This window comes from Mercenaria mercenaria, chromosome 2 (assembly GCF_021730395.1).
Source record: "Mercenaria mercenaria strain notata chromosome 2, MADL_Memer_1, whole genome shotgun sequence".
In the NCBI taxonomy this organism is placed as follows: domain Eukaryota; kingdom Metazoa; phylum Mollusca; class Bivalvia; order Venerida; family Veneridae; genus Mercenaria; species Mercenaria mercenaria.
In genome coordinates, this window is record NC_069362.1 from 45,160,232 (window position 1) to 45,187,662 (window position 27,431).

At 33.4% G+C, this 27,431-nt stretch overlaps 1 protein-coding gene across 1 annotated transcript; it reads right to left on the reverse strand.

The window, feature by feature from the left end:
* Positions 1 to 1,437: 1,437 nt before the first annotated feature.
* On the reverse strand, positions 1,438 to 16,787 carry LOC128555086 (cartilage intermediate layer protein 1-like). Its single transcript, XM_053536484.1, has 8 exons — positions 16,174 to 16,787; positions 10,485 to 10,667; positions 8,106 to 8,264; positions 7,249 to 7,413; positions 6,292 to 6,582; positions 5,833 to 5,941; positions 5,458 to 5,615; positions 1,438 to 4,955 (listed from the first exon to the last, which is right to left on the reverse strand). The coding sequence occupies exons 1-8, from the start codon at positions 16,583 to 16,585 to the stop codon at positions 2,869 to 2,871; spliced, it is 3,564 nt and encodes a 1,187-aa protein (XP_053392459.1). The 5' UTR covers positions 16,586 to 16,787; the 3' UTR covers positions 1,438 to 2,868.
* Positions 16,788 to 27,431: the final 10,644 nt, after the last annotated feature.

Consider the following 27,431-nt stretch of genomic DNA (forward strand, 5'->3'; position numbering starts at 1 on the left):
TGTTTTGATAGATATTTAAACTTTGTTTTATATAAAAAAACATGTTAAATAAACTAATTCTTTAAAAATGCGTTTTTATCTATGCTAATATTATATATGTAAAGTGTATAAATGAAACGTTCGTTTTGCCTAAATTTTCATAAAGCCTAGAATAACTAAAATTCCTGGGAACAAAATATTCTTTTCAAATACGTCGGTGAAACAAGTAAAACAAGAGCTGTACATGTTTGACCCTTTATAGGTGAAACTGAGATTTATCTTTTATTGCGAAAGACAATCAATGCAAGTGGTAAATTATTTGCATTCATTAGTTTGCATAGCGATCTGGGAATGTTTAACATTTGTAAAAAGTTTTGTTTTACTCTTAGCCATAATATGTATACATGGAGGGCTATAAGAAAACCTATGTGGACAATATATTTTTGAAGTTTTGAAATAGTTCAGTCCAGCTTTCTAAATTGATACAAGTCATTACTATTATAATTAGAGCTCGTAATTTGTCTCATGAACTGAAAAACAAACATGCACAAAACAACAATTCATTCAAGAAAGTATTAGTTCTAAAGACGTCAAAGCAGGATTTATTATGTACACTTACGTTTATTAATGCAAGTTACCTCCTTTCAAAGGGCTTGTCGACTGTGGTTGCCTATCACTGGCAAACAAAATCACATTGAGACTATTTTTGTAGCAGTCCCCTTATATCAACATAATATAGCAACATAAAACCTTAGGTTTAGAAAAAACATTCAATTACTCTTGTTCTAGCAGATAAAAATTTATATATACATTTGAGATGATACACTTGCGTACATGGTACCTATTGTGGTAGTAAAAATTCAATAAAACTGTGCATTTGTACCGTTTTACTCTTCCCCGTCTAGACAGGCTGGTCACTACCAAATCAAATTTAGAAAGTCATGAACATTAGGCGAAAACCATCACTCTGCAGTGATTATAACTGTTTCTATACAACATTTGAGAAAGATACTAGTCAAATACAGTATCTTCACAAGTACCAGTAAAAGTGAGAACAAACAAATATCATACACAACCAATGCTTGCGTATTTTGCTTTGCTTTGTTTTAATTCACATCAACACAATTTAGGTTCTTAGGTTTGCATATTGTTATGCCTTTATTGTGAATTAATTGTGGATTTTTTTTAAAAAATTGGACAATATTTCAAGAACGAATGGGCACCTGAATAGGAACACCGACCATACCGTTAAACATCTAATGGCTTCTTCAACATCTTCTCGGACCAACACCGACGAGAGGCAAATAATTCAGTGAACTTTAATACTCTTCCACTTAAGTATGCTGCAAGGTCAAGTTAAGGTAGTTGAATACGTTCGATGAAATTTTATTCGGTTCACTTTGCATCGTAGTAAGCTATACATTTTTGAAAGGTATGTTAACACTCTTAGCAAGTACAACAAAAAATACATAATGTCTTTATTCTACGCAATATAATACATGATAGAACTAGGCATATTTTTTTCAATTTATACCTTTTCCTGCTGAAGGGAACATTACCGTTAATTCCGAAATATGCCTTCAAATTAATTATATGACATTTAATGTGCAGCAATAGTTGGTATAAAAATGTCACAAAATTGCAAAAAAAAAAATGTTTTTCTTCAAAATCTGTACCACGTGTGTCTTAACATTTTTGGCTGATCGAAAACCTTGCTAAGACGTTGAGAGTAGGAACCCATAAACACTATGATTAATTTTGTTATTTTATGTATTTATTTATTTATCTATTTATTTATTTATTTGCTTTAGATTTATGAATTCTTCAGCAATGTGTAGGTTTATAGATTCTCTAAAGGAATAACCGTCTATAAAACTTTGAAAATTATAGTAAAATAATGTCAATTGAATGTTTAAACCCGCTTTAAAATGACCGGATAAATACCATTAAATGGAGGTTACATAGTACATCAAATATAATCAAAAGTAGAATTAGATGCAATTACCAAGTATGAATTAAAATTCTGGAAAAATATTTTATTCTCTTGGGGACTAATTTCCGAGGATTTCGCACCTTCATCAACACGCAAAATTCAGGCCGAACTATTGGATAAAACTGTCATTAATATGGCCAACAACAACATCCCTACGTCCTGGCCAAAACAGAGAAATTTCATTCCAGCGTAATTACACAATAAAGCAGTGATTGCCCTAAGAAAATACCAGAAAAAAAAAACAGAAATATATTCTAACAGCTCTTTATTCAAAGAACAACTTCATTAAACGTTAAATGTTCAAAATGTCATGAAAATTAGGTACTAGGCGACCGGAAGCGCCGTAACGTGGTTGGTAATAATGTTTTACGTATTATTAGTTTAATTGGGACGATTTAACCACATTGTTTCATTATGTAAGATTTGTCCGTTTTCTTCAGGAAATCATTTAAATTCAGGAGACTGTTTCGAAGTAAACAGACTTTCTTTAAACAAAAATTCGCCAGAAGAAAAGCATAAGAAGAAACAACTGTTAAACATTCATGCTGAAAAAAAAAATTGAAATTAAAATGCGTTAAGCATGTAAATATTTCAATAATTAGACTAAACGCCTTTATTCATTAGTCTGATTGTTATTTGTCAGTTCTCTATCTGACATGTGAATAAACACTTTTAATCGATGAATACTGCTGTTGGTTTATAGAAATGTTCGAGATATTATAAGTAAAGACAGATACGTACGAAATTGTTTACAAGAAAACGTTTCAACCATAACAATTTTGTTATACATTCCTTTCAAAAAACATAATAGTGGACATGTAAATTGATCTCAACCACATATCTATCCACGTTGAAGTAGAGAGTCAGACATAACAAGTTATGGCATTTCACTAAAATCAAGCGCAAGAAAATACTACGGCAGTTCCTGTGTCAGGATTATCAGAAGAAAAGTCCATTGGAATGCCAGATCGACATTCCCTCTTAGCACTGCTCCTTGCTGATTCGATATCATCGCTTGAGGTACTAGCTGAATAAATACCAAGGCTGGGCGAATAACTAGTCGGAGCATAAAATGTAAATGTATTTTCCCCTACGTTTGGAGGGTTAAGATCAGCAAACTTGTCGATAAGTTCCTGACTAAAACTTTGAACGGTACACTTGCTTGTCCCAGAACTCAAATATTCCACAGTTATTTTGGTGTCATCAAAATCGTCCTCGGAAAATTCCTCGTTGATCGTTCCACTACATTTATATTCTAAGCAATTCGTTATGAAGCTCGATTGATCCGTTTGGCGGATGCCTAAGATCTCGTTTGATGTATCTTTATTCGTTCCCCCGTACGAAATCACTCGAACCGTAATGTTTTCAACTGTCTGGTGTTCAAATCTTACTTTGACAAAACACACACGGTATCCCTCTTGTCGTTTGGGATACCACACTCTTTGATTGACTACCTGTATTGCGCTAATGTTTTGAGTACTTAAATCAAAAAAGTGTCTAAGAGTGAAAACATCCTCCACATTGTCTGGGAAATAAAATTTGAAGTGATTATTCGTTTTAGTTGACGAGAGACATGTATACAGACTTTCAAAAAATGGCCCATCAGAGCTTATAATAAACTTTAAACTCAAATGGGGATCACCTTTAACGACTGAATACTCGACGTTTTGTTGTTTTGAGGACGATAGACCTACGGAAACATTTCCCATAGGATTTGCAGGCATGAGATATTCTGCGGACTCTTTCTCAAAATTACTTATCCAGACCTCAATAAATCCCAAATTGTCATCGCAAATCGTTCTAAAACATGTCCTACTCGGACTGAAAGTGTGACCATAGGTTTTATAAGAATTCGAACCACGAATGTGTATGGTTTGCATAAACAACTGGTATTTGCTAACTGTTACTTCAGATAAAAGGTAAGGATCTTCATATATGCGAACGTTGAAGAAACATTCTTTCGCGGTATTAACATATTGACCGATATTAATCCATGACTTAAGATCAGGTTCATTTAACTCGACAGGCGTCTCATCACTTATCTCGTGCCAGATTCCACTGGCTTCTTGTAACCCAAACAAAGACAAACTTTGTTCAAGATCAGTTTCCTTATGGTATATATTAACGTTTTTACCAAGTTTCAAAGATAATAATGTTAAGGAATCATAAAACCATAGACGAAACGCACCAAAAGATGTAATGGGAACTTTTTCTCCATCGTCATTAACAGATAAGAGCAATCCTGGCATGATGTCTAAATCCGAAATATCTGTCGCGTTTAGAAATGTTACACTAACATTTACGATGCCATTAAAAACGTTAAAGGAATCGTCTATAAAAGAGTTTGCTGGAATGTGTATTTCAGCGATTGTATTAGCAGTGTTAATTCCATTCCGACAGTTACCTATATCAACGATATTGTCTTCACCTGCATTTATCTGTACACTGCATGTTTCCGGAACAATATACATGTTTGTGTAAATTGTTCCCGTCGTCCCTTCTGAAACATCAATAACGTGTGTTGTGTGTTGGTTATTACTGATAATTGTAATAACGGCTGACCCATACCCTTCGTTAACGGACACTTTAAAAGATCCCCGTGAGCTTGTGTACGTGCTAAATACACCGTTTACGTGTACTTGTCCGAATCGAACGTATTCGTTAGTACTATAGTTAAGTACCGTACCGACAATTCTAACTGCATTGAAATTACAATGCCCGCATCCACATGATTTTACACTGAGGACCGACAAGTTATATCCCGAACAATAGACTGTATTCAGCTCAAAATCTGCAACCGTGCAACAATTCTGGCTTTCCTCTCGACACTCATTGGATGTAGAGCTAGTACTTTGCCGACAGAGCTGTCGGTTACAGAAGCCTGTTTCGATCGATGCTGTCATAGACTCTGGCTGCACACAATCATCTGGCAAATGGATCAGTCTCTGCCCTAATGCATCATCACAAAAGTCGCTTTCTGTTCCTAAAACACAGACACAGAACACTTAAATGAATCAGGCTGCAATGATATCTTGCATATAAACGTTTATAGATATCATCCATAACAATATCTTCGAGACATCCATGGCCCAGTGGTTAGGGTTATTGACACTGAATGTGTATAACATTTGGATAGAATGTAGAACGTTTTAATATGAGGAAGCCGCAAAGAAGGTCTTTGGTACTACCTTTTTTGTTGCCTATGGTTCAAATAATTCCCGAATTGGTGTCTCGGGCCTTCCTACACCGTCAAAAGCTGGAAAGTATACATCTACATGGTGAAGTGTGACCAAAGAGACTAGTTTTACTTAGCGCTGTGTGTGGCTTTCCTATTGGACTTTTGTTCTTTATTTTGTACCTAACACAAGAACCATTACAAACAAACATGCATATTTTCCTATTTAATTCCTAGTATGAATTAAAAGTCCAAGTAGTGTATTAATTTAAATTGTGATACCAGATCTGGGATATTCAGATAATTATACCTTTGATAATTATACTTGCTTCCTCTGACATCATACCTCCAGCATCAGAGTTGGCTCTGCATCTGTACACACCAGAATCAGACGTTGTAAGGCCAGTAAGATGCAGCATATTTCCATCAGGATAGAAGGAATCGTCTACTAACAGGGAGCCTTTCATCCTTAAATACAATAAATGCATATCTCACGTGATATAAGTTATATTTCTAACACGGTCATAAAGTGAAAGGAGTTCTGGAATATCTCTGTTGAAGACGAAGTAACCAAAAAATAATCACATGAACTGATACTTTTAATTCAGTGTAAGTGTTCCAAGCAAAGATATGTAAACACTTTTACGACAAAATATTTTTATTTCTTGAAGTCAGCCGTACGTACCATTCATAATACTTTATATCCGGTATACCTTCTGCGGAACAACACAATGTTACATTTTCTCCAACAAGTCTAGCTTTGGGCTGGGGATGTTCAATAAATATTGGTTTTTCTGAATGAAATGAAAACAGTATATGTAATGACAGAACAGAGACTCATGGTTATTTCACAGAAGGCTACATCAATTAGGCGCAATTAAGGTATAAAGATTGTTCACTTTAAGTAATATAATTTATAGCTCTGCTTTTTAGTGTGGATATTACAGTTATATTCTAACCAACAATTTAAAGGCAACAACGCCTGATGTTAGTTGTACAGATTTTAAACTTTTTTTTGTATAGTTATATCATACTGCAATGCAGATTCATTGACAAGCTGTTGAAAATGCCAATGTGAAACTTTAATTTGAACAAATTAGGATTTCCGTTTTGTTATTTGTTTATATCAAAATCGGCCTAATACCATTTTTCACGATAGTGCATGTAATTCTTGCAGAGCTGATTTGACAAACCGGTGATGAATATCCAGGTTTCTCAACTTGTACTGAAGCTCCGTCACAAACAACTTCACTAGAAAATGAGCCAAAATCTTCTGAATATGCAATTACAGTGGTGGGATTCGAATCTACAAACACAGTTGCGTTTGATATTGCTTCATTGTCTGTCGTCATCACAACACCTTGTCTAGTCGTGTTACAAATACACATTTCGCAAGTTGGGCTTAGATCTCCTTCAAAACAAACCTTCGAACAGTCTGTAATAACAAAACCAAATGTCCGTTACCATTTTATGCATTTTGGTATAAATTGCATAACAGCTTAAACTGTCGAATACAGTTCGTATTAAATTAGAATAATGTGCACTTAATTTACAGCTACAATGTTAGGATTTAAGATTAAAGTCTGAAATTCTTATGAAAGATTAGATAGTAATAATATAAATGTACTTAAAAATCAAATGTCCTAAAGCATCAGTAAAAAAGCGCCTTTGGATCATAGTATTTTATTGTAAAATTTATAGCCTTTAACTACGATGAATATCACCCCTTGAAGATGTTAGAAGAAATGTATTTTTGAATGTAATGAATGAAGATCCAGTACGAAATAACCTCAATGACCAAGTAGCTCGTGCTTTTAAATACTTTACAATTTAAACATTATGTCAGTCTCTGTAAGATCAGAAATTTTCGCGAGGAATTTAATATACTCTCCGTATTCACGAAAACAAGTACTCGCGAAAGTGTTGTTATCATTTCTATAAATAGACCTATCTCTTTAATAATGTTTTATATACCGTGGGCATTATAAAACTAGAACCAGTCAAAGTCTAGAAATTGTAGCCTCGCGAAAATATATGACTTTTAGCATCGATTTACTAAATTGTACAATTACCAAATGCTCAGAACAAAGTTGGACTTTACCTGGGCATTCCCATTTAGCACATTGTTGTTGTTGTGTGTTGTCACCAATACAATCTAAATCAGATGCATCAGTTTTCAGACAAGATCTCGTGCGTGACTGAGTACCCCCTTCACATGTAGCGTCACAAGTATCCCAGGACGACCATGTTGCCCAGTTTCCATATTCTTTTAATAGCAATACATTTGATAAGTTATTTAAGATAGGAGTGATTACACCTATTATTTAAAGACACGTCATAATGACAAATAGTATAGAATACATGCATGAAGATTATTCCATTACCGACTAAATTTTGCCTTTAACAAGTTTTCTTATAAGATTTCAGTAATAAATAGCGACTGCCATTTTCATAGGTATAATATAACAAAAAAGGAAGTTACTTTTTTTTTCATAAACATGATACAAAATATCAACAGTGTCATAAGCACTGGATACTTTTAGAAAAACATACATTATTTTAAAGAACATCAAAGATGATTTTTTGAACTTTTCATTTGTCAAAATATTTTGAATTAATCGTCATAAAAGATATTTTCCATTGTAAAATCAGACATAAATACTGACACCCATAAGGTTTTAAAAGTAAATTTTCTCTATTTCGGGATGAGTTTTATAAAACTGTCACGATATCCAAGTGAGCATAAAAACAACGTTTCCTTCTTTCCAAATTGCGATTTTGCTTTTTGTTTCTCACAGGAAGAATACATGAAATCGCTATTACCAAAAATATTAAGATCCTACAATTACCCTCGGAGATCTGTAGGTGGCTTATATCTGGGTATTCTGCAACAAATCAGCACTTTCATGGATTAGAGGGATCAAACAGTAATTCAAATGATATATTCTAAAGAATAACCTTGGCACACAGTATCTATACAAATCTCCGTTTGAACATAAAGTCCTTGGCAATCTGTGCTTTTGTCGTCAGGTCTGTTGCATTCACGATACCTGGTGTAAATACCATTCCCACATGTTGAACTGCACTCTGTCCATGTACCCCATGTCAGCCATGTGCCTGCAAAAAGATAAAAATAATTCCTTCATATGCCCCTTTTAGACAGTGCTTTACATAAAAGTGATGCGCAAAGAATATTATCCATGTAGTAGTAGTTCAACCAAATTTTGGAAAAAAAGAAGATAGTTTTGCTTGCAAACTATTCAGGTTTTGTTTTATATTCATAGTATTTCTGACTTACTGTCTTCAAAAGGCCGACCTTTTTTCAACAAAAAATGTCAAGGCTCTTAAATAAAACCGGCATGGAAATTTGATATTTGATTCTCTTAGGATGACGGCTAATGTAATTGTTTCCGATATGTTAAAACTAATTTGAATTATTTTGAGTGCAGTAAACTCAGACAATTAGGTAAAACAATATTAATATCAAGATGAAAGTTTTTGTCGTCAGTTGCCGAAGCACTGCATCCATCCACTTTTCCAATATTTGCTTTGTTTGTCACACCGACACAATATTTATTATATAGGAGCATTCAAATTTCATGGTATAGGAAGAACCAATATACTTCTCTGGGCGCAATCCCCTAGTAGTCTTACAAATGACAAGATATTATAACATTATAACAAAAATAGGTACATGTTATTTGCAAATACATTTTTGTAATACGGGTTTTATTTCTTGCTTGAATAGAAAAGCAATAGAGCCTTATTTACTTTTTTCCAATGATGATAGAAAAGAAAATCTAAACATTCAAACATACACAAATGTACTATTATTAGTAAGTTAATTTCTTTACCTAAAGATATGTTTATGTAAAATAAAAAATAAACTCTCACTCTGCATGGACTCTTAATCATCTGCGGGGATTTGAATATGTAAGCTATATAAATTCAAAGACAGAAGTCTCTCGGCTACGGTTGCCTATAACAGACTATTATAATTATAAAACTTGCTTATAAACGTCAGTGTAACAATTTGTACTCAGGTAAACATATCATAAGCCAAGGATGAATTGTAAAACATCCTGAAAAGTTAACTGACATAGTTTGAATACAAAGTCAATATGCTCTGTTGCATTTTAGTGGCTAATATCAAAAGACACCGAGGCGCCGATAATATATTCAAATCGCAAACAATGTCTGTATTCTTTATTCCAAAGATCGTTCCATGAGAAAAAAAAAGAATTAAAGTTATTAGAGTTGTAATATATTCGCAGCCAGAGATGCGTTGAATAGATATTTGTCAGTATTTGATTTATGTTTACCTTGACCATAATTCTATAACAATAAGACAAAGATCAAATAAAAATACATTTTAACTGCGCCATATTCTTACGTTATGTTTCAATCCTTTTAGATATTATTTAATTATCCCTGTTTTGCCAAAGTATGCGTTAAACTATGTCACAAACGTCTTTATCAATAAAAAGTCAATGGTGTGCCAATAATTTTCAGATTACTTCCTTGATCAAAATACAGTCCAATGTATCAAACTAATTGGGCTGCAAATTTTGAACAATTACTTATTATTCAATATCATCAACAACATTTGACTAAAACCCCAACCGAGATTTAGCCTACAATTTATTTTCAATGACAGATGATACATAAGATCATATTAGAAAAGTCGGACACGAGACAAGGACTTTACAAAGTCAAAGACAATTCAGTATGACTGGACAATACAAGGGTTTCCCATTTATAGATTGAATTTCAAGGAGCATGCCAACAGAGTTAAAAATAAAAACAGCAGTTGTTTTTGAAGTTATGACTATGACGCATAAAATGTATCAGCGCCAATACTATAGAATTTTCTGAATATCGAAATATCTATTCTGATAAGTTTGATTATCTGTTCTTTTTTTTCAAAATTTATTTTGTAAAATAGCAAACTTCTTTTTAATACTATATCAATTTGACAGCATGTTAACTAGCAAGCGATTTTGACAGCAACTGATTAGTGCTGCTGATGTCACTGCCTGTATTCACTCTGTGACATTTTTAGTTTTTAAAGATAACCTTATTGTTACTTTCACGACCCAATGCATTTACGATCAATTGTGATTGTTTTTATGGTTTTAAAGGCAAAGCTAATTAAACAGTATATCCAACTTTTCTTGAATGTGTCGAAAAATGGGCAAAGAAAAATGTGGAGTTAAAACAGCTGTCAGCAGCTTTTTCGCCTTTTATCAAGATGTTAAGCAAAATAAAAGCACTCCCCTTTGAAACAGAATAACTAGCTTCTCATTTAACCGATTTAAAACCAATTTTTAGTATCACCTTGAGTGGAACTGGATGTTGTTGTAGATACTGACGATGAAGAGGTATCTACGGACTCTACTGACGTCGCTTCAATTGGTTCAGTTATCTTCGTAGTGTCGGTATCTGCTTTCGATGTGGTCATTTGTGTTGTGGTCTCTTCTGGCATTGACAGAGGTGAAGCTGTAGTTTTTCCATTATTTTCTAAAGAAAACAATATATATATACGGATAACAAACCAGTGAAATATATTGTTTCAAAGATTTCGTATATTTTCGATATAGCTAATTGATATATTCCCTAAAATAATTCTAAATCGGGGTTTGGGTTTGAAAAATTATGGCGGTAAGCATGTATATACATCAACCTGCTTTTAATCTTTAATGTATAATACTAAAACTTGGAACAATTACTTCTTATTCAATATCATCATCATCATTTGATTAAGACCCAAACTGAGATTTAGCTTACAATTTATTTTCATTGACAGGTGGTACAAAAGATCGTATTAGAAAAATCGGACTCAAGACAAGGATTTTGCGAAGTCAAAGACAGTAAGCAACAATACATTATGATTTGCTAATACATGGGTTTCTTATTCCTAGACTAAATTTCAAGGAGCATGCCACCAGAGTTAAAAATGAAAACAGCAATTGTATTTGAAGTTTTGAATATGACGCATAAAATGTATCAGCGCCAAAGCCTTACAGTTTTGTAAATGTCGAATTTTCTATCTTCATTAGTTTGAATATCTGGTTATGCAAACTTTTTTATGTAAAAACAGCAAACGCCTTTTTAATAGTATATCAATTTCGCGGCACGATACAAGCGGGTTTTACAGTAATTAAGCAGTTGACTTTGAGACATTTACCGTACATTGAAAACTGTGACCTATTTCAAAGTTGTCTCGTACGCTTCAGGACGCACATACCGCCAAAAAGAAATGAATCTTTCCTAATATGGCATACCTATATGACTTAAAGACCATTACTCTTCATGCCTTCTGGTGTTTATAAAATATTAAATTCACTGTAATACAATCAAACGACAGGAAGATGTTACAGTAAACCTTAGTTTTAGAGTTGCAAAACATAATGTACTTGTAGATGCTTGACAGTGCATCTTACCAATGCTACTTAATGAATGTGTAAATGCAATTATGGGGAGCCTTTGATAGCTGAAAAACGCAACATTTATGCCACAAAAATACTAGCCCTTCATCTAAAATTATGCGCTTCTATTTTCGCTGATCATTACTGAACCCATAAGTCCACAATATCTCCCCTGAAAAATTCCTCGATACAAGTCTGACAACTAACTGATAAGTTAATAATTTACGTTATATCCAATTTCCGTTTGAGGGATATTCTATCCCTTGTAGAAAACAAAAATTTATAGGTGCTGCCGATGCATTCTGTGACCTTTTTAGTTTAAGATAACCCTATTGTAACTGTCAATGCATTTCGATCAATTGTGATTGTTTTTATCACTTTTTTAAAGACAAAGATGATTAAACAGTGTATCCAACTTTCATTGAAACGTGTTAAAAAATAAAAATCTTGCCATTTTTGTGGTTGTGTTTTCACATCGCATTTTAGTACAAAGACAGTGTTGCTCATATAATGTAAGATAATTGACTTAGTACTGATAACACAGTATCACCTTTCAGATTATTTAGTATTCAATTATAGAAAGAATTAAGAATTTTTAAAAATATTTTTTAACTTCTAGCAGATATACATGTAATCAATTTTGTCAGGTTCGCGCCATTTTCGTCCGAACAGGTGTTGTATTCAATCGGTCTTAACATAAAATTTAGCCTGGTGACCCATACATTTTTAGCTATTTTTACGCTCACAATACAATTATTTATACACAAGAAAAACAGCCAAAAATTCTATGAAACAGTTTTTCCAAAATTTAAAAAAATATTCTTCACTAAGGGTATTTTTCATTGTTAAAAGTTCACAAAAGGGAATATGAAACAAGATTTTTTTTTTCATTTGTACCCATTATTGTAAGGATATAGCATTACCAATATGACTATGATATCAAATAAGTATATAATAAAATCTGTAAAAAGAATAAACCTTATTGTGCTGTCTTAATGTATATTTTGGTTGGTATTTATAAAAATGCAGAAAATTATGAAAATGTTGAAAAATCGCTGGCAGTTTCAGCAACAGTGGGTGTGTTCAAAACAATTTTTCACAAAAACAAGCCTGGTGACCCATTGTTTTCATTTGTTCATTGTTTTCAGCATAAATTTTCCTTTCATATATGTGAATTTGAAAAAATTCTATGAAAGGAAAAAAACTATAGGAATTCTCTTTAAGACATGTCACTGTTTCTATGTAGTCCTTCTTTAATGTTAAAAACCAAGGTAATTAGGCTACCTCATAGACATTTTATTTTGTAGTACGTAGGTATAAGAATTGATTTTCCTTACTTAGATTTTTGTAATTTGTTTTAGGTCTTAGCAGTTTAAAAGTTTAAACCGTCACTCCCTTTCCTTAAATACTTGTTAGTCTCCTGCTTGAATGACTGAGGAAGATACTTTCCCAATTATTCCCATTAGAAGGTTTTTGTTGAAATCAGTAACACGAGACGGGTTTCATTACATTATAATTTGTGTTACAAAAAAGCAATAACTGCTGTTTAATCTATGCACCATTTATCCTGACAGACTTTACATTGTAACAGAAAGCAATAAAGTACATGTTTATCCTTTCAAATACTGCATTATTTACGAGTTGTCTACAAAATAAAACGAATGTACTGTTAATTTTAATGATATATACTGAATACAATAAATAAACACAAAAGAAGAAATAGCAATATATACTGCTTAAAATCCATCTTGTCTGGTTCAATTCTCATACAAAACATTATACTTTTCTTAGTTTTTTACAGATTATTTCATTTTAATTAAATCAATTGCACTCATCAGTTTATGACATAAGTGAAAAATTACAAATTTAATAAAAAAAAAACGGTTAGTATTTTCTAGATTGACTGCACCTGTAAAACATTCTAGCGTTTCAGATACTTTTTCTTATTTCATTCAAACCCCTGATTGAGCTAAGAATATCAAGCGTTTCAACATAAACTTTTAAAGCAAATGTTTTAGATAGCAGTTTCACGAGTGCGAGTATGTGGACTTGTAGGACATTATTGAAACGAACGGTATCTCTCAGTGGTGCATCGAAAATAAAATCAATAAGGACAAGAAATCTGTCAATAAGAGTCAATACAAAACTCTAAACCATTTTTTATACATGATTTATTTTAGGTCGATTGTGACGGAAGTTCTACAACTTATATTAATCCCTCTCGACACCTCATTCGTGATGGGATCCATTGCCACAAGTGTATGAGAGAAGAGGCCAGTTTCCCTTTAAATGCTGAGCGCCATGCAAGGAAGCTACTGGTACCATTTTTCACGTCTTTGGTATGACGCGGCCTGGGATCGAAGCCACGACCTCCGGCACTCGAAGCCGACGCTCTACCTCTAGGCTATTGAGACGGTTAATTCCCTCATGAAAAAGTATGTTTGAATCGGTTTGAATTTTTCGGAATTTGTCAGATTCATACTGAATATTTCTGCCCAAAAATCTTCTATATGATTATTTCTGAATTAGGCGTTTTAGGAACTGAACATTTCTGAATATCTGATGAATATTCAGAATGAGATATTAACTTTTCAGTCGTCTGAAAGTGTATGAATAAGAAAGTATGAATTATTCAGATGCCTTTTCATTTGAATTATTCTAAATGCCAGTAAACTGAATTTTTCAGTCATGTGAGTTTGTCAGAACATTTCTGAATATTTTCTGAATATTTCTGAATGAGATATTAACTATTCAGATGTCTTAAAGTATATAATTGAAAACGATGAATTATTCAGATAAGTTTTTATATCTGAATTATTCTGAGTGCCAATAGACTTAATTTTTCAGTCATGTGAGTTTGTCAGAATTTCAGACATAGTTTTAAAAACAAATTAAAAGACCAAAATGAAACAATAAAGTTAACTGGTTTTATCAATACATATTTAAATTGACGTTTGGCCTCAGTGACATTACAATGGATATTGTTTGTTAATAGGTTAGGCATTGTGGCAGACTTTGGACACTTTCCACAGCGAAATATGGATCACGATTTTATAATGATTAAATATGTTAAAACATGTTGGAACATATTTTTGTATTCATAATCCTGTTAGCTAATCATGTTTTATGAACATGTTCAACCATAAAACATCAGTATGCCATAATCTTTTTTTTTTTCTGCCAAAAATGTTTTTAGCCTTAAACCAGTCTGATGCAGTGTTCAGATACAGCAAGCAATCAGAAAATGGCAAACTGTTCAAACATGTTAAACCATGATTACACAATCAATAATTTCTCTAAAAAATGCTTTCCTATGTTTTAAACCCAGAGCTGAAGCAAAATAAAGCACTCAAAAGGGGCAGAGGGAGTTTTAATGCAATAAAAATAACAAGGAATAGAATAAATTTAAACATGTTCAAACATGGTAGTCCAAGGCGCTAAAAATGGCAACTGACCTTGTTCTGGTAAGAATTTCCTGTGTGACAATAACATTAACACTGGATATAAATTTACTTTATAATTTACTGATAATTCAAAACCAGATACTGACAAAACTCTGGTTATACACTGGTAATACAATTATCTGTACAATTCAGACTTTAAGTAAGCCAAGATTGTAATTTTCACACTATGTTTTGGCGCAAATATTGTAGGTCTTTCTTTTTGTTCATAATCATTTGTAGCTGCAGTGTGTATTTTTTTTTTCACATTGGATTTGCTGTAGAAAGGAATGATTTAGTGTAGTAGGTGCTTTTTAATCTGTATTTTGGTAGTAAATGTCAAGAGTTTTGTGAAGACACAATTGTCACCAGTTTTCATGATCTTAATATCACATTATAAATTAAAACTTTACTTTTATTCGCCTGAGCTCTAGTGCTTTAGACCAGTTATATTGTGATCATTTGTTGTCTGTTGATAATCAGATATTTTTTGACCAGGTAGAAGATGACAGTACTCAAATCAACACAAATTATATCTGAACATTTCATCTGAAAGTATCTGAATTGGGGCTGAATCCCGGTAACAATATTTCTGAAAACTGGCTGAATTCATCTGAAAGTGTTCCATTTTAAGGCCAAATTCAGACATTGTTTCTGACCATATATTCAGACACTTTCATCCAAAATTCAGCTTAATTTCAGATCCAGTTTCAGACCAATTCAGACATTATTTTCATGAGGGAAACCATTTCGTTAGGAAAAAATATCAAAGTTTAACACACTCACAAGTTTGAGCTTTCATTGAGCTGTTTATGAAATAAGGACATTTCAAAAAAATGTTTCATCTTTCAATATTTCAAAGATATCTTTATGACTAATGAACTAGTTTAAATTTCTGAAAGTTTTCCTCTACCATTACTTGCAAGTTAAGTATCCTTTACGCTAGATTCATGACGTTTGTGTATTATGCGTATTTTCTTATGTCCTATATTGATTGCGCATAAGTTCTTGCTTTCTTAATTTTACCAATATCTTACAAATATTATCATACTATTTATCAAATATCGACGTCATATATGTATACCTTGTTAACAAAAATTTGACGCCGACCTTGGACGATAAGCTTTAACAAGGACAAAAAAGAAACAAAATACTTACGGCAATTGTTGTTGTCCTTCTTATCTTTCCCATTTGAACATACAGCTAAGGCAACGATGAGACCTATAATCGTGCAAATACTAACAACTATAAATGTAACCATACTAATCTTCTTCAAATTTGGTCTAACAGATTTCTTTATTCCAACAAGTGGCGTAGCACTGCTAACTGTAGAACATGTATGTATAGAATCACTCCTTTTGGTTTTGTAGTCGAGTCTGTCATAAGTCGGAGGAACATTTTGAAAAGTTCCTTCCGGTAAACTTTGAAACGATTGCTCTCTCACTAAAACGTCTCTCACAGAAATCGTATCAGTGCTCCGCTCACTTTCCGGTAAACTTTGAAATGATCTCTCCCTCACTAAAACATCACTCATAGAAATCATACCAATGCTTCGCTCCCTTTCAATCATGATTATTCCTTTTTCGTACGTAAACAGCAACACTGCTATGAGAATTATTGCCCGGTATTCATTTACCTTCCTTGTTTTATTTAACTCGGACACCAATATATTAAACAATTAAGTATGATCAACGAATTAAACAAATAGTTCATTACAGCAAAATGATTTTATATGTTTATTCCACCTTCATACTTGTTAATGTAACAGACTGTTCAACTGTGTCACATAAAATTAAACAGATGAATAAGTGCATTATAAAAACTGATTGTTTCTTTGTTAACAGTTCAGTGCACCTGTCTTTGATTTTATCTATAGATATATCATACATAGAACTTGCATAAGTTATATTCAGTCAAGGAATATAATGCAAGTTATTCTATAGCTAATTTTTTAGTGCCTAAACGGATAATTTCCATCTTAAGAATATAAAAAAGATTTAGATCTAACAGTTAATTAACTTCACCAAAGTGACTTGATGCAGGTGTTCAATACAAGGGAGAAAACTCCGATTTAAAACTTATGAAACATACAATAAACAGTTATCATTCTTTACAGATGAATAGGTATTAATTACGAACTTGCTGAATTAGTGACACAGGTTAAAAAGTGCATCCATTAAACTTGACTCTCTTTATCCTTACTAGATATGATGCTGCAATAACTCTGTATTATAGCGATATCTCATGTAAAGTTGTCGATTGTGCCACTGTTGAACATAAAAGCAGCATCGCTTAAAGACGCACCACAAAACAACTGTATTCTTTTGTATTTCCATGATCATGGTAATTATACATGCTTTGCATGAAGAAAATGAGAAATAACAAGAGCTATTTACAAATTGACAGTAGCATATATAAGGCCATGACAATGTGTTTAATGTCTTAAAATTTTATTAAATTATTATAGCACTATGTATATAAATCAGTGTATTAAATTAAATTTCTATCAAATTTTGTTTCTTCAGTGTAAGACCGTCATTCATCTATATTCTAAAAACTATGCTGAAAAAAGATTGACTGAATAAATTTGCAGATCAATGGTGAAAATACATTTATTCAGGAAGGGCCTAAATTGTCCACCTGAAAACTTGTACAGTATAGCTGTATATTACCTTATTTATGAGAATGATTTTCATTAAGTTTTTGTGGGTGAAAAAAGGATGTCACTAGGTCTTGGTGGTTCTTTAAAGTTTTAGAGCATCCGAGTCAAAGTGGACATAGAGAATATTGCAAGAGTTTCTTCCCTTATGTAATGTTGAATAATATTTCAAGCCTGTGCCGAGCATTACATCATATTTATTCAACGTTTTAGTTTATTCAGTGTGTTACTAATATCTTCTTTATCAACGAAATTTATTTTGTTTAATTCCTTACCTACTGCATACCAGATGAAATCTATGAACGTTTCCTAGACTAATACAAACATTTGCATGATGCTTTTTAGGATCGTTATATGAGCCGTGCCATGGGAAAACCAACATAGTGGTTTTGCGACCAGCATGGATCCATGCTGTTCGCTTTTAAAGCCCTATTGAAATTGGAGAAACTGTTAGCGAACAGCATGGATCCTGACCAGACTGCGCGAATGCGCAGGCTGGTCTGGATCTATGCTGGTCGCAAACCCACTATGTTGGTTTTCTCATGGCGCGGCTCATATTTTGTACGCTCACCATATGAGCGTCCAAAAGTAACTTTAATCCTTATATCTACATTTTACAGTAGCTTGCGACAGTAAAAAAATATGGTTTTGGTTTCTTTCGGTGATTATCAGAAAATTGTAATATACATAGTAGACTATCGATCTTTTCAGTCTTTAGATAGAACAGTAAAAAGGACTCCATGTTAATCAGCAGTTCGCCTTCCGATAAAAATAGTTTCTGATTTAGTGTTAATCCACAGTCACTGCGACTCAATCTCCTACCCGTCTCTATTAAACTTTGATCTTTGTCGTGAAGATAGGTAGTTTGGCCTTTATTGAAAGTTCCTTTTGAAATTTTGATTGCCGATTTTGAAAGGTTGTTTTCGAACTATGCCATTTTGTTCGTGTACCAGGTTTTTGTGAATTACGTCGAATCTTTCGAGCAGTTTCGGAAAGGTGTCTGCTGGCATCACTGCACAAATGTTGTTGAAACAAGTTCGGATATTTTGTTTCATACAAAAAAAATTGTGTTTAAATATTTCATTGACACCACGTCAAATATTTAGTAAAAGCAAATAGTATGCATGTAAATTGTATTTTTCGGCGTAATGTGTTTGAGCTTTAAGTTGCAAAATGTAAATATTTTTTTCAGTAAGGTAAATTATACAGAATGACGATATGGTCAAATGCGTTTACTTTTGGCGCGCGCTTATTCAAGTATGCCCTTGGTTTGAAGATTCTACAGATAACTGTAAATGACGGTTTTCATTTAAAGAATACGACAGCTTATATTTTAACACAATGGGATTTGAAGATCTGAGGTAAATACAGGAAAAAGTACGTGAAAGGTAAGGAGAGGGCACCCTCTTCTGTACCTTCCAAACAGAATGCGAAGAGGACACGTACAACCTTTGCACAGAGATTTATCGACCGAGTTTCAAATCCAATAGTAGCTAGTGCAACAGAAACAAACAACCTCCAGCCTTTGATAGTTGCGCAAATGTCTAGCAATCGAAAACGGTTAGTACTGATTATTGCTTTTACAATCAATTTACAAACAATAATTTCAGTCTCCGTTGCTGTTACCTTTGTCTTCAGGAATAGGACTGCCAATACTTGAGAATATTTTTCAGCTCAATTATTTGAATTTTAGAGTTATTGTTGTTACTCTTTCATCAGCGTCAGTTTCGGCAACATAAACGTTTCCATTGGCAGAGCAGTTAAGGTTTTCGTATATTTAAAAAGGCCTCTTTGGACGAGAGGTAATCTTTGAAACTTTGACGAGTTTGAAAACTCGACTGCGTGTACAACAATTTTTCCTATATGTGGAAGCCATCGGACTGGCTTGGGAAAGGTGTTCGATGACACCTAAATGCTGCTTGTAGTTCTAATAATTCTTTAAGGGGTATCTTTTGTCTTCCTCCACCGTCAAAAGTTAGAAAGATACGTCATAAAAAGTGTCGATGTGATTAAAGTGACATATGTGCTCGTTGAATGTGACTTGTCTCTCGGACGTCTGTCCGTCGATTTTAAAATCCAACATAACAAACAACTAAACGTTTTAACATTCTCATTTTTAACGAATTTCTTGACCGAGTACCTAATTAAAGATATTAGCTAAAACAGTAGTACCCTGTGTAATACACTTAAATAACAAAACTATAAATAATTTATATTTATGACCTCGATTCAGTTGTGCATTTTACCTTTTGTAAATTTAAATAAATTTATGAATGCTTAAAGCTCTTTCTTGCTTACGCGTAGCTCGTATCAGAAATTTTGAATCATCCCGGATATTGAATAATTGCAATTAACCGTCTATGAACAGGCTCAATCAAACCGAGCCCTCAACATTATAATGTCTGTCATGTTGTGCAACTTAGACTTTTTCCTGTTAGAACATTGTATTTAAGTTTTCTCTTCTGATCATTCTAGTGCATAGCAATTATTTGTACAAAAAGCCATGGATAAGTTAGTAGATGAAACTTCAGGGGTGTGTGTGGGGGAGGGGGTAACTTGATTAAGAAACTTTGCAAAGCATTATATTTTGTTTGAAATTAAATGTTTGGCGTGTAGATAAGAGATTATTTATAAATAAGTCCTTTACTTTACTTACGAAGGAAGTTCTGCTGATAGTGCACTTTCAGAATTAAATAAGAGGCAGCTTGAAGTTAATTGCGAATAAAACCTAGAAACAATGCAGTTTGAAAAAAAATGCAAATAGAGAGAGAAGGAAACAAGTGAAAATCTTAATGAAGAATCAGGGACTTTGAAATGCAAGAGAAATCTAATCCTCAGAGTCAAGAATAAGATACAAAACACATATAAGGCTTTTTCCTCAATTTCAAGAATAAAAAGTTGATTACTATCTTCAACGTTTTGAAAAAATATCTAAAATATTGAAATGGAATAAAGAGCATTTGACCTAATTATTGCAGAGTGTCTTAATAGGTAAACCCATAAAATTATTTATATACAGCTTCGTATTGATAAAAATCTGTTAAAGAGCTGGTTCTGTATGAAAAGCGCTTATAAGCTTTATTAAGCCACTATTTACTGATGCTAAATACATTATTAACACGAGTATTACATAGATAATCCTGATACTAAATCTGACATAGTTTAAAAAAGTCAACATGCGCGGTACCATTTTAAAGTACATCCATTTCTCGTGTCGTATTTCTAATCAGATATTTATTTAGATATTACAAAATACCTGTATTATGTGCCAAATATAGCCTTATGTGATTAAACATTTAAAGTGTTTAGACTTTGTCTTTTTGCGCAGCCAGACAAATTTTTACACTGATAACAATTGTGTGCATACTAGTAATCCAAGTACATAAAAACTTTAATAAATATAAGGCACTGATATGTCAGTATTGGATATTTTGGTACTCTGATTATGATCATGATGATACAAAAAAAATTGAATACAGATGCATTTCAACTGTTGCCAAATTCTAATGATATCGTACCACCTGTTTGATATACTATTTGAATAACCTTGTCTTGCCAACGTATGCGTTTAAAACTTTGCAGCAAACGCTTTATCGGCAGAGGGTCAACAGTTATCAGATTTCTTCCGTGATCAAAATATTGTTCGACGTCAACAGGGTATTTGAGCTGCAAATTTTGAACAATATTTAATTGGTTAATTTCATCTGATTTGATTGAATATATCCAATTTAGGTTTAGCTGACATATTTATAAGGTATGGCAAAGTTACATTAGATCGTATCAGAAATGCCCGGGTTAAGAAAAAAAAGACAAGGACTTTGCAAAGTCGAAAAACGATAAAGAAATGCAGCCGAAAAACAGCTGTTTGTTATTGAAAGGTTACTCGCTGACAGCAACATATGTCACCGGGTATGTCAAGAGAGATAAAAATAAATCAGCAATTTGAAACAAAGGCATAATCAGAACTTTCGTCAAAAGATGTGCAGTTTTGTAAATTACATGTAATCTTCTGTACGTAATGTAGAAATTTCTGTCTTGATATGTATAAAAATTTAGATAAGTTATTAGTTTGGCGACGGATTAACCTAAAGTTTGCGATGCTAAATTTCTAAAATCAATTGGACATCATTCAATCTAAGCACTGTCATTTGTTTTTCGAAGGGATGTTCACTGAAAATTCACTCACTGATTAGCGAACAGTGATGACCAAAATTAGAATGCCAACAGCCTTATGGTTAAGTTATCATCAAGCCTGATTGTAATTACCAGATATCTCTTCAACGTCAAAAAATATTGGGAATAAAATATTTTCTACCATTTTGTTTCCATGGAAACTGTTTATAAATGCCTTGTGCTTATCAACGAACAAACTGGGCGAAACTGTTTCAGATCTAACAAGCAGAACCTTGACGGATGAATGATTAAATGGTTAATGCTTTTATCGCGTCTATGACATTTCCAGAAAACAAAATGTTTAAAATGAAATCGTGTTGTCGTGCAGTGCTTTGAAAAGGAGGCAGTTAACAGTTTATAGATGTTAGAGTGTCGAATGGCTAGGTTAGATTTAGAAATAAAAGGTGAATCATAGATTAAAGAGTATATTTGTACTTTAAAATGACAAGAAATGCTAGATTTCAAGTTTGAGTGACTGTAGTTGATTTAAAAGTAGCTGTATATCCATGTCCGTGAAATTGCGACGTAGTGTCTCTAAGAAAATACAAATATATGCCTTATTTGGGATAGCTTTAACTGGAACTCCCAAGGGCTTCAGAAAAATTGAAAAAGCGAAAAAAGAAAGCATAACTGACGACCATATATATGAGCTTCTTTACAGTGTACTCGTAGTATAGAGTCGTCTATCAGTTGGTACTCTCATTTGCAGGGAATTTTCTGAAACAATTTGAAATGTGGCAAATTTAGATTTATTTCCTAATCAGATCTCGCGACCGGGAGTGAGCAAACTTGTACTACTGAAGGTTTGTAACAAGATCCATGTAACCAATGTTAATATTGCAATATGTTTAATTCAAGCGTATTGTTACAGACTTATGTGTGAGGTTTTGAATGTCAAGTAGTCAGCTGTCGTCCGAGATCCTCTGAAATCTGTATGTTGCCTCCTTAATATCACTATTCTTTTCATGCCTTATAAAAACAACAGTAAAACAAGTACATGCGTCTTTTTTTGGTATTAACAAAATGAACATAACAGCATGCAGAACAAGAGCTCGTAGAACACGAAATGCCCCCTCCCCCTCCTCCTCTCTCTCTCTCTCTTGATGAATTCAGTAATTACACGAGGAACAGAAAATATTTAGTCACTCTGCACTAGCTGTTTGACGTACTGACCTAAAATCAATAATTATAGGTCATTGCCTAATCATAAGTACACACTGTATCAAATGTGATCGTAGATCAAAGCATTCTACAGTTATCTGGCATAAAAAGTTCTTATGTTCTGGGTCCATGTGATCCTGACCTTTGACTTACTGATCTCAAAATCTATAGGAGTCATCTGCTGGCCATGATCATCCTCCTTATTAAGTTTCGTGATCCTATGTTTAAGCATTCTCAAGTTATAGTCATGTCACTGTGTAATCGTTCCGGTTCACTGTGTTCTTGACCTTTAGTAGACTGACATCAAAATCAATAGGGGTCATCAGCTGGCAAAGACCATCATCCCTATCAACATTCATGGTGCTAGATCCAAGCGTTCTTCCATCATCATCATCTGGAAACCGTATTACACTGTGACCTTGACCTATGACCTACTGACCTCAAAATCAATAGGGGCCATTTGCTGGTCATTGCCAACCTCCTAATCAACTTTCATGATCCTAGGCCAAAGCATTCTTGAGTTATCATCCGGAAACCGTGTAACTGTTCCGGGTCACTGTGACCTTGACCTTTGACCTACTGACCTCAAAATCAATAGGAGTCATCTACTGATCATGCCAAACCTTCCTATAAACTTTCAAAATCCGAGGCCCAACTGCTCTTGAGTTATCATCCGGAAACGGTTTGACTGTGTCGGGTCACTGTGACATTGACCTTTGAGCAACTGACCTAAAAATCAATAGACGTCATGTGCTGGTTATGGCCAACCTCCGTATCAACTGTCATGATCCTAGGCCCAAGAATTCTTTAGTTGTCATCCGGAAACCGTTTAATTATTCCAGGTCACTGTTACCTTGACCTTTGACCAACTGACCTCAAAATCACTAGAGTTCACCTGCTAGTCATGATCAACCTCTCTATTAAATTTCACCATCCTATGCTCAAGTGTTCTTGAGTCATCATCCCGAAACCGATTGGTCTACGGACCGACCGACGTACCGACATCTACAAAACAATAAACCCCACCTTCTTCAAGTGGGGTGGGGAGGGGCATAATAATATTTACCTTGTTTTGTTATATTCTATCTGACATGACATTTTGTTCACAAAAGATTCGGCATCAAATGAATCAAGCTCAGACTATGGTGGCGAAACTATCGAAAAATAGTCTTGATAAAGCGAAGTTTATGAAAATATCGTCTCAATAGTGAAGGTTTCTTGAAAATATTATTGCGATAAACTACATTATTATCTCAATACCTTTTTTGAAAGTGCCCACAGCTGCCATTTATTAGCTAGATAATTATCTTGATACTTTCTGAAGTTATCTTTGTATTTCGAAAGTTAATCGCAATCGCCTGAAGTTTCCTTGCAATAGAAATAATTAATCTCGATAATATTTTCAGAAAAATGCACAACTTTGCTGGAAATTGTATATATACATGAGTGATACTTTGACATTATTATCGGGATATCTACTTCGAAATCTCCTGGCCTAAATATGCCACCATAATATGGTAATGACTGATTTCGAAATCATGCATTAGAGCTTTTGTGAATTAAGAATAGTTGTCTCTTTCAGTTTCGAATACAAAATATCTAAATCAAATGTAAGGCAATACCTTTTGATCACCATCAAATATTTTAGCGATCGAGATCGAAAGGAAGCTTTTCAGAATAACGAAAACTCGTTCATTTACTACTGAAAATAAAGAAAAAAGCAAGAGGCTGATCACTTCTTATTGTTTTTTTTTTTTTTTGAGTTTAACGCCGTTATTTCAACAGTATTTCAGTCATGTCATGTAAAGGCGGGCAGTTAACCTATTCCTGGATTCTGTACCAGTACAAACCTGTTCTCCGCAAGTAACTGCCTACTTCCCCACATGAATCAGAGGTGGAGGACTAATGATTTCAAACACAATGTCGTTTATCAAATAGACACGGAGAGCATACGCCCCGCCTGAGGATCGAACCCATGACCCCGCGATCCGTAAAGCATGTTTGTATCAAATAATTTCTGAAGCTTTTATATCCGAGGCTATCAAATGACGGAGGAATATTTTGAACAGTTTCCACCAATAAATATTGAAATGACTCCCTTAGAAAAAAAATTCACTAAGAGGAGTTACACCAGAGCTCCACTCTGTTTTCAATCATGATGTTTCCTTTTTTCATATCTCAATAGCAACATCACACTTCTGTAAGAACTATTGCGCAATCTTCATCCTTGTTTTATTAAACGTACATACTGGTCAATATCAAAATATTAGGTGTGATTTACGAATTAAACAATATATTCACTTCATAAAAAACTATGGGTTTAAACCACCATTATTATATTACGATTAATCTGACAAACTTTTCAACTGTGTTACATAATTAGATGAAAAGCAACATTTTCAAAGCTGATTGTTTACATGTAAACAGTTCAGTGCATTTGCCTTAGATAAATACTCTATCTGATTCATGTAAATATCATAACATGCATAGAATTCGCATAGATTATATTTAGTTTAGTAATGCAATTAAAGTAATTACGCGACTGATGTATATGAAACCAAAATGTTTTTATTGGTTTCTAGAACAAAATATCCATGAAGGACATCTTAATATGGTAATCAAAGTTACCGACGATGCCATTCAATGCAGTTATTCAATACTGAGGACAATATAAGGTTGTTCTTTAAGCAGGAATAGTTATTGTTCTCAAAGTCAAACAAATAACTGTGAAGTAACAAATTGTTGAGTAATAAATAATGCAGGTACCCTGGTAAAATAGTGCATCTATTTGAGTAGTCTGACCTAAAACCCAGTATCGCCGCTAGAATTTATGCTGCAATAACTCTGTATTAAAGCAATCACTTATGCAGAGTTGTAAATTGTTCATGGTACTTACTTTCACCGCTACAAAGTAGTACAGTAGCATAGTGCAACAATTTTAGAGCATCCGGTGCAAATTTTGAATGGGTTTCTTCTTCAAATATATAATGTTCGAAACGAGTTTAACCTTTATCATGCTGGACACGATTTATTCTGCCTTTTCGACCAGTGTAGATCATAATTAGCCTGCACATACGTGCAGTCTGATAAGATCTGCACTGTCCGCCATTCAATCAGTATCTTTTTTGTAAGCACACCTTTTGACAATTTATGCTACTGTCCAAATTGAAAATGAACAAGTTCATTATAGAAATTCAGCAGGGTAAGGGTTAATAAAATGCAAAATGTCTAGGCTCTGTCGAGCACTGTATAGTATCTGTTCATCGAATTAAGTGAATTCAATGTATCATCCGTTTCTGTTTCATCAATGAAATTTCTATTTTCTTTCATTACATATAACAGACAACGTCAATTCTACCAACGTACAATTTTAAAAGGTTAATATACGGCTGTTTTTATCCTTCTTCCTATAAGTGCACACATAGTGGCTTTAGCCCAATGGCCATTATGAAACTATGTTTGCTGTTATTGCTACAAGGCAAAACCTGCCGTTTATTTAACTTTTTATTATATACCTTCGCTTAATATTTATTTTAGTAATTTCATTTCACATATTTTCTACAGACTTATACACATCATCTGTATTGCTTTTTTCCTCAACTATACCATCAACATTTGGCAATTGATCTGAAAATGATTCAGCGCCCTTTCACCCACCGTGACTGCCTAGCTTCATGGCGTCAATTTCAGAACGTACTGACTTTCCGGTTAACCTTGGCTATTTGATTGTGGCGCATCGAGGCACACTACTACTCATCACAGATCCGTCGACAGTGTCTGTAATGACCTTTTTAACGGATTTTTATTACTTTTAATAGTAAGGTATATAATAACTTGAAATAATTGGAATTTGAGAGATTGTGAAGCAAAGTATAATACTTTTAAAGGATTTCCGACGAAATATCATACATACGAAGGATTTGAGGTTTCATCCATACTCTCCCATTCCATCAAAAATAAAAAAAAATAAAAATAAATAAATAAATAAAAAAAAATAAAATAAATAAAATAAAAATAAATAAAATAGTAATAATAAAATGAGAAATGAGCTGTAGCATTGAGGAGTTATATGCCAGTTGGCTTTGAGAATACGTTGTTTTACTTCTAACAAAGTGGTAATTGGGGTATTAATCACAATATAGCTGTAGTTTTCAATTTAGATGTTTGCATAACTGAGATCTGAGAGCATGCGTTCTAAATTCATACACATAAATATGTATCAAGTATCATGTATCATGCATATTAATAATGGTCAACCTTTGTTTTATTTACGAATCTTTATATATTGTTTTTGTCCGTTAGTATAAACTTATGATAGATACAATAAAAAAATGCACAGTAAGTGTGCTCTTGTCCCATTTTACATGAACTATGCTGAACAAAAACAATCATTTGGCACAGGAGTTGTTTTTTTGTGCAAAGT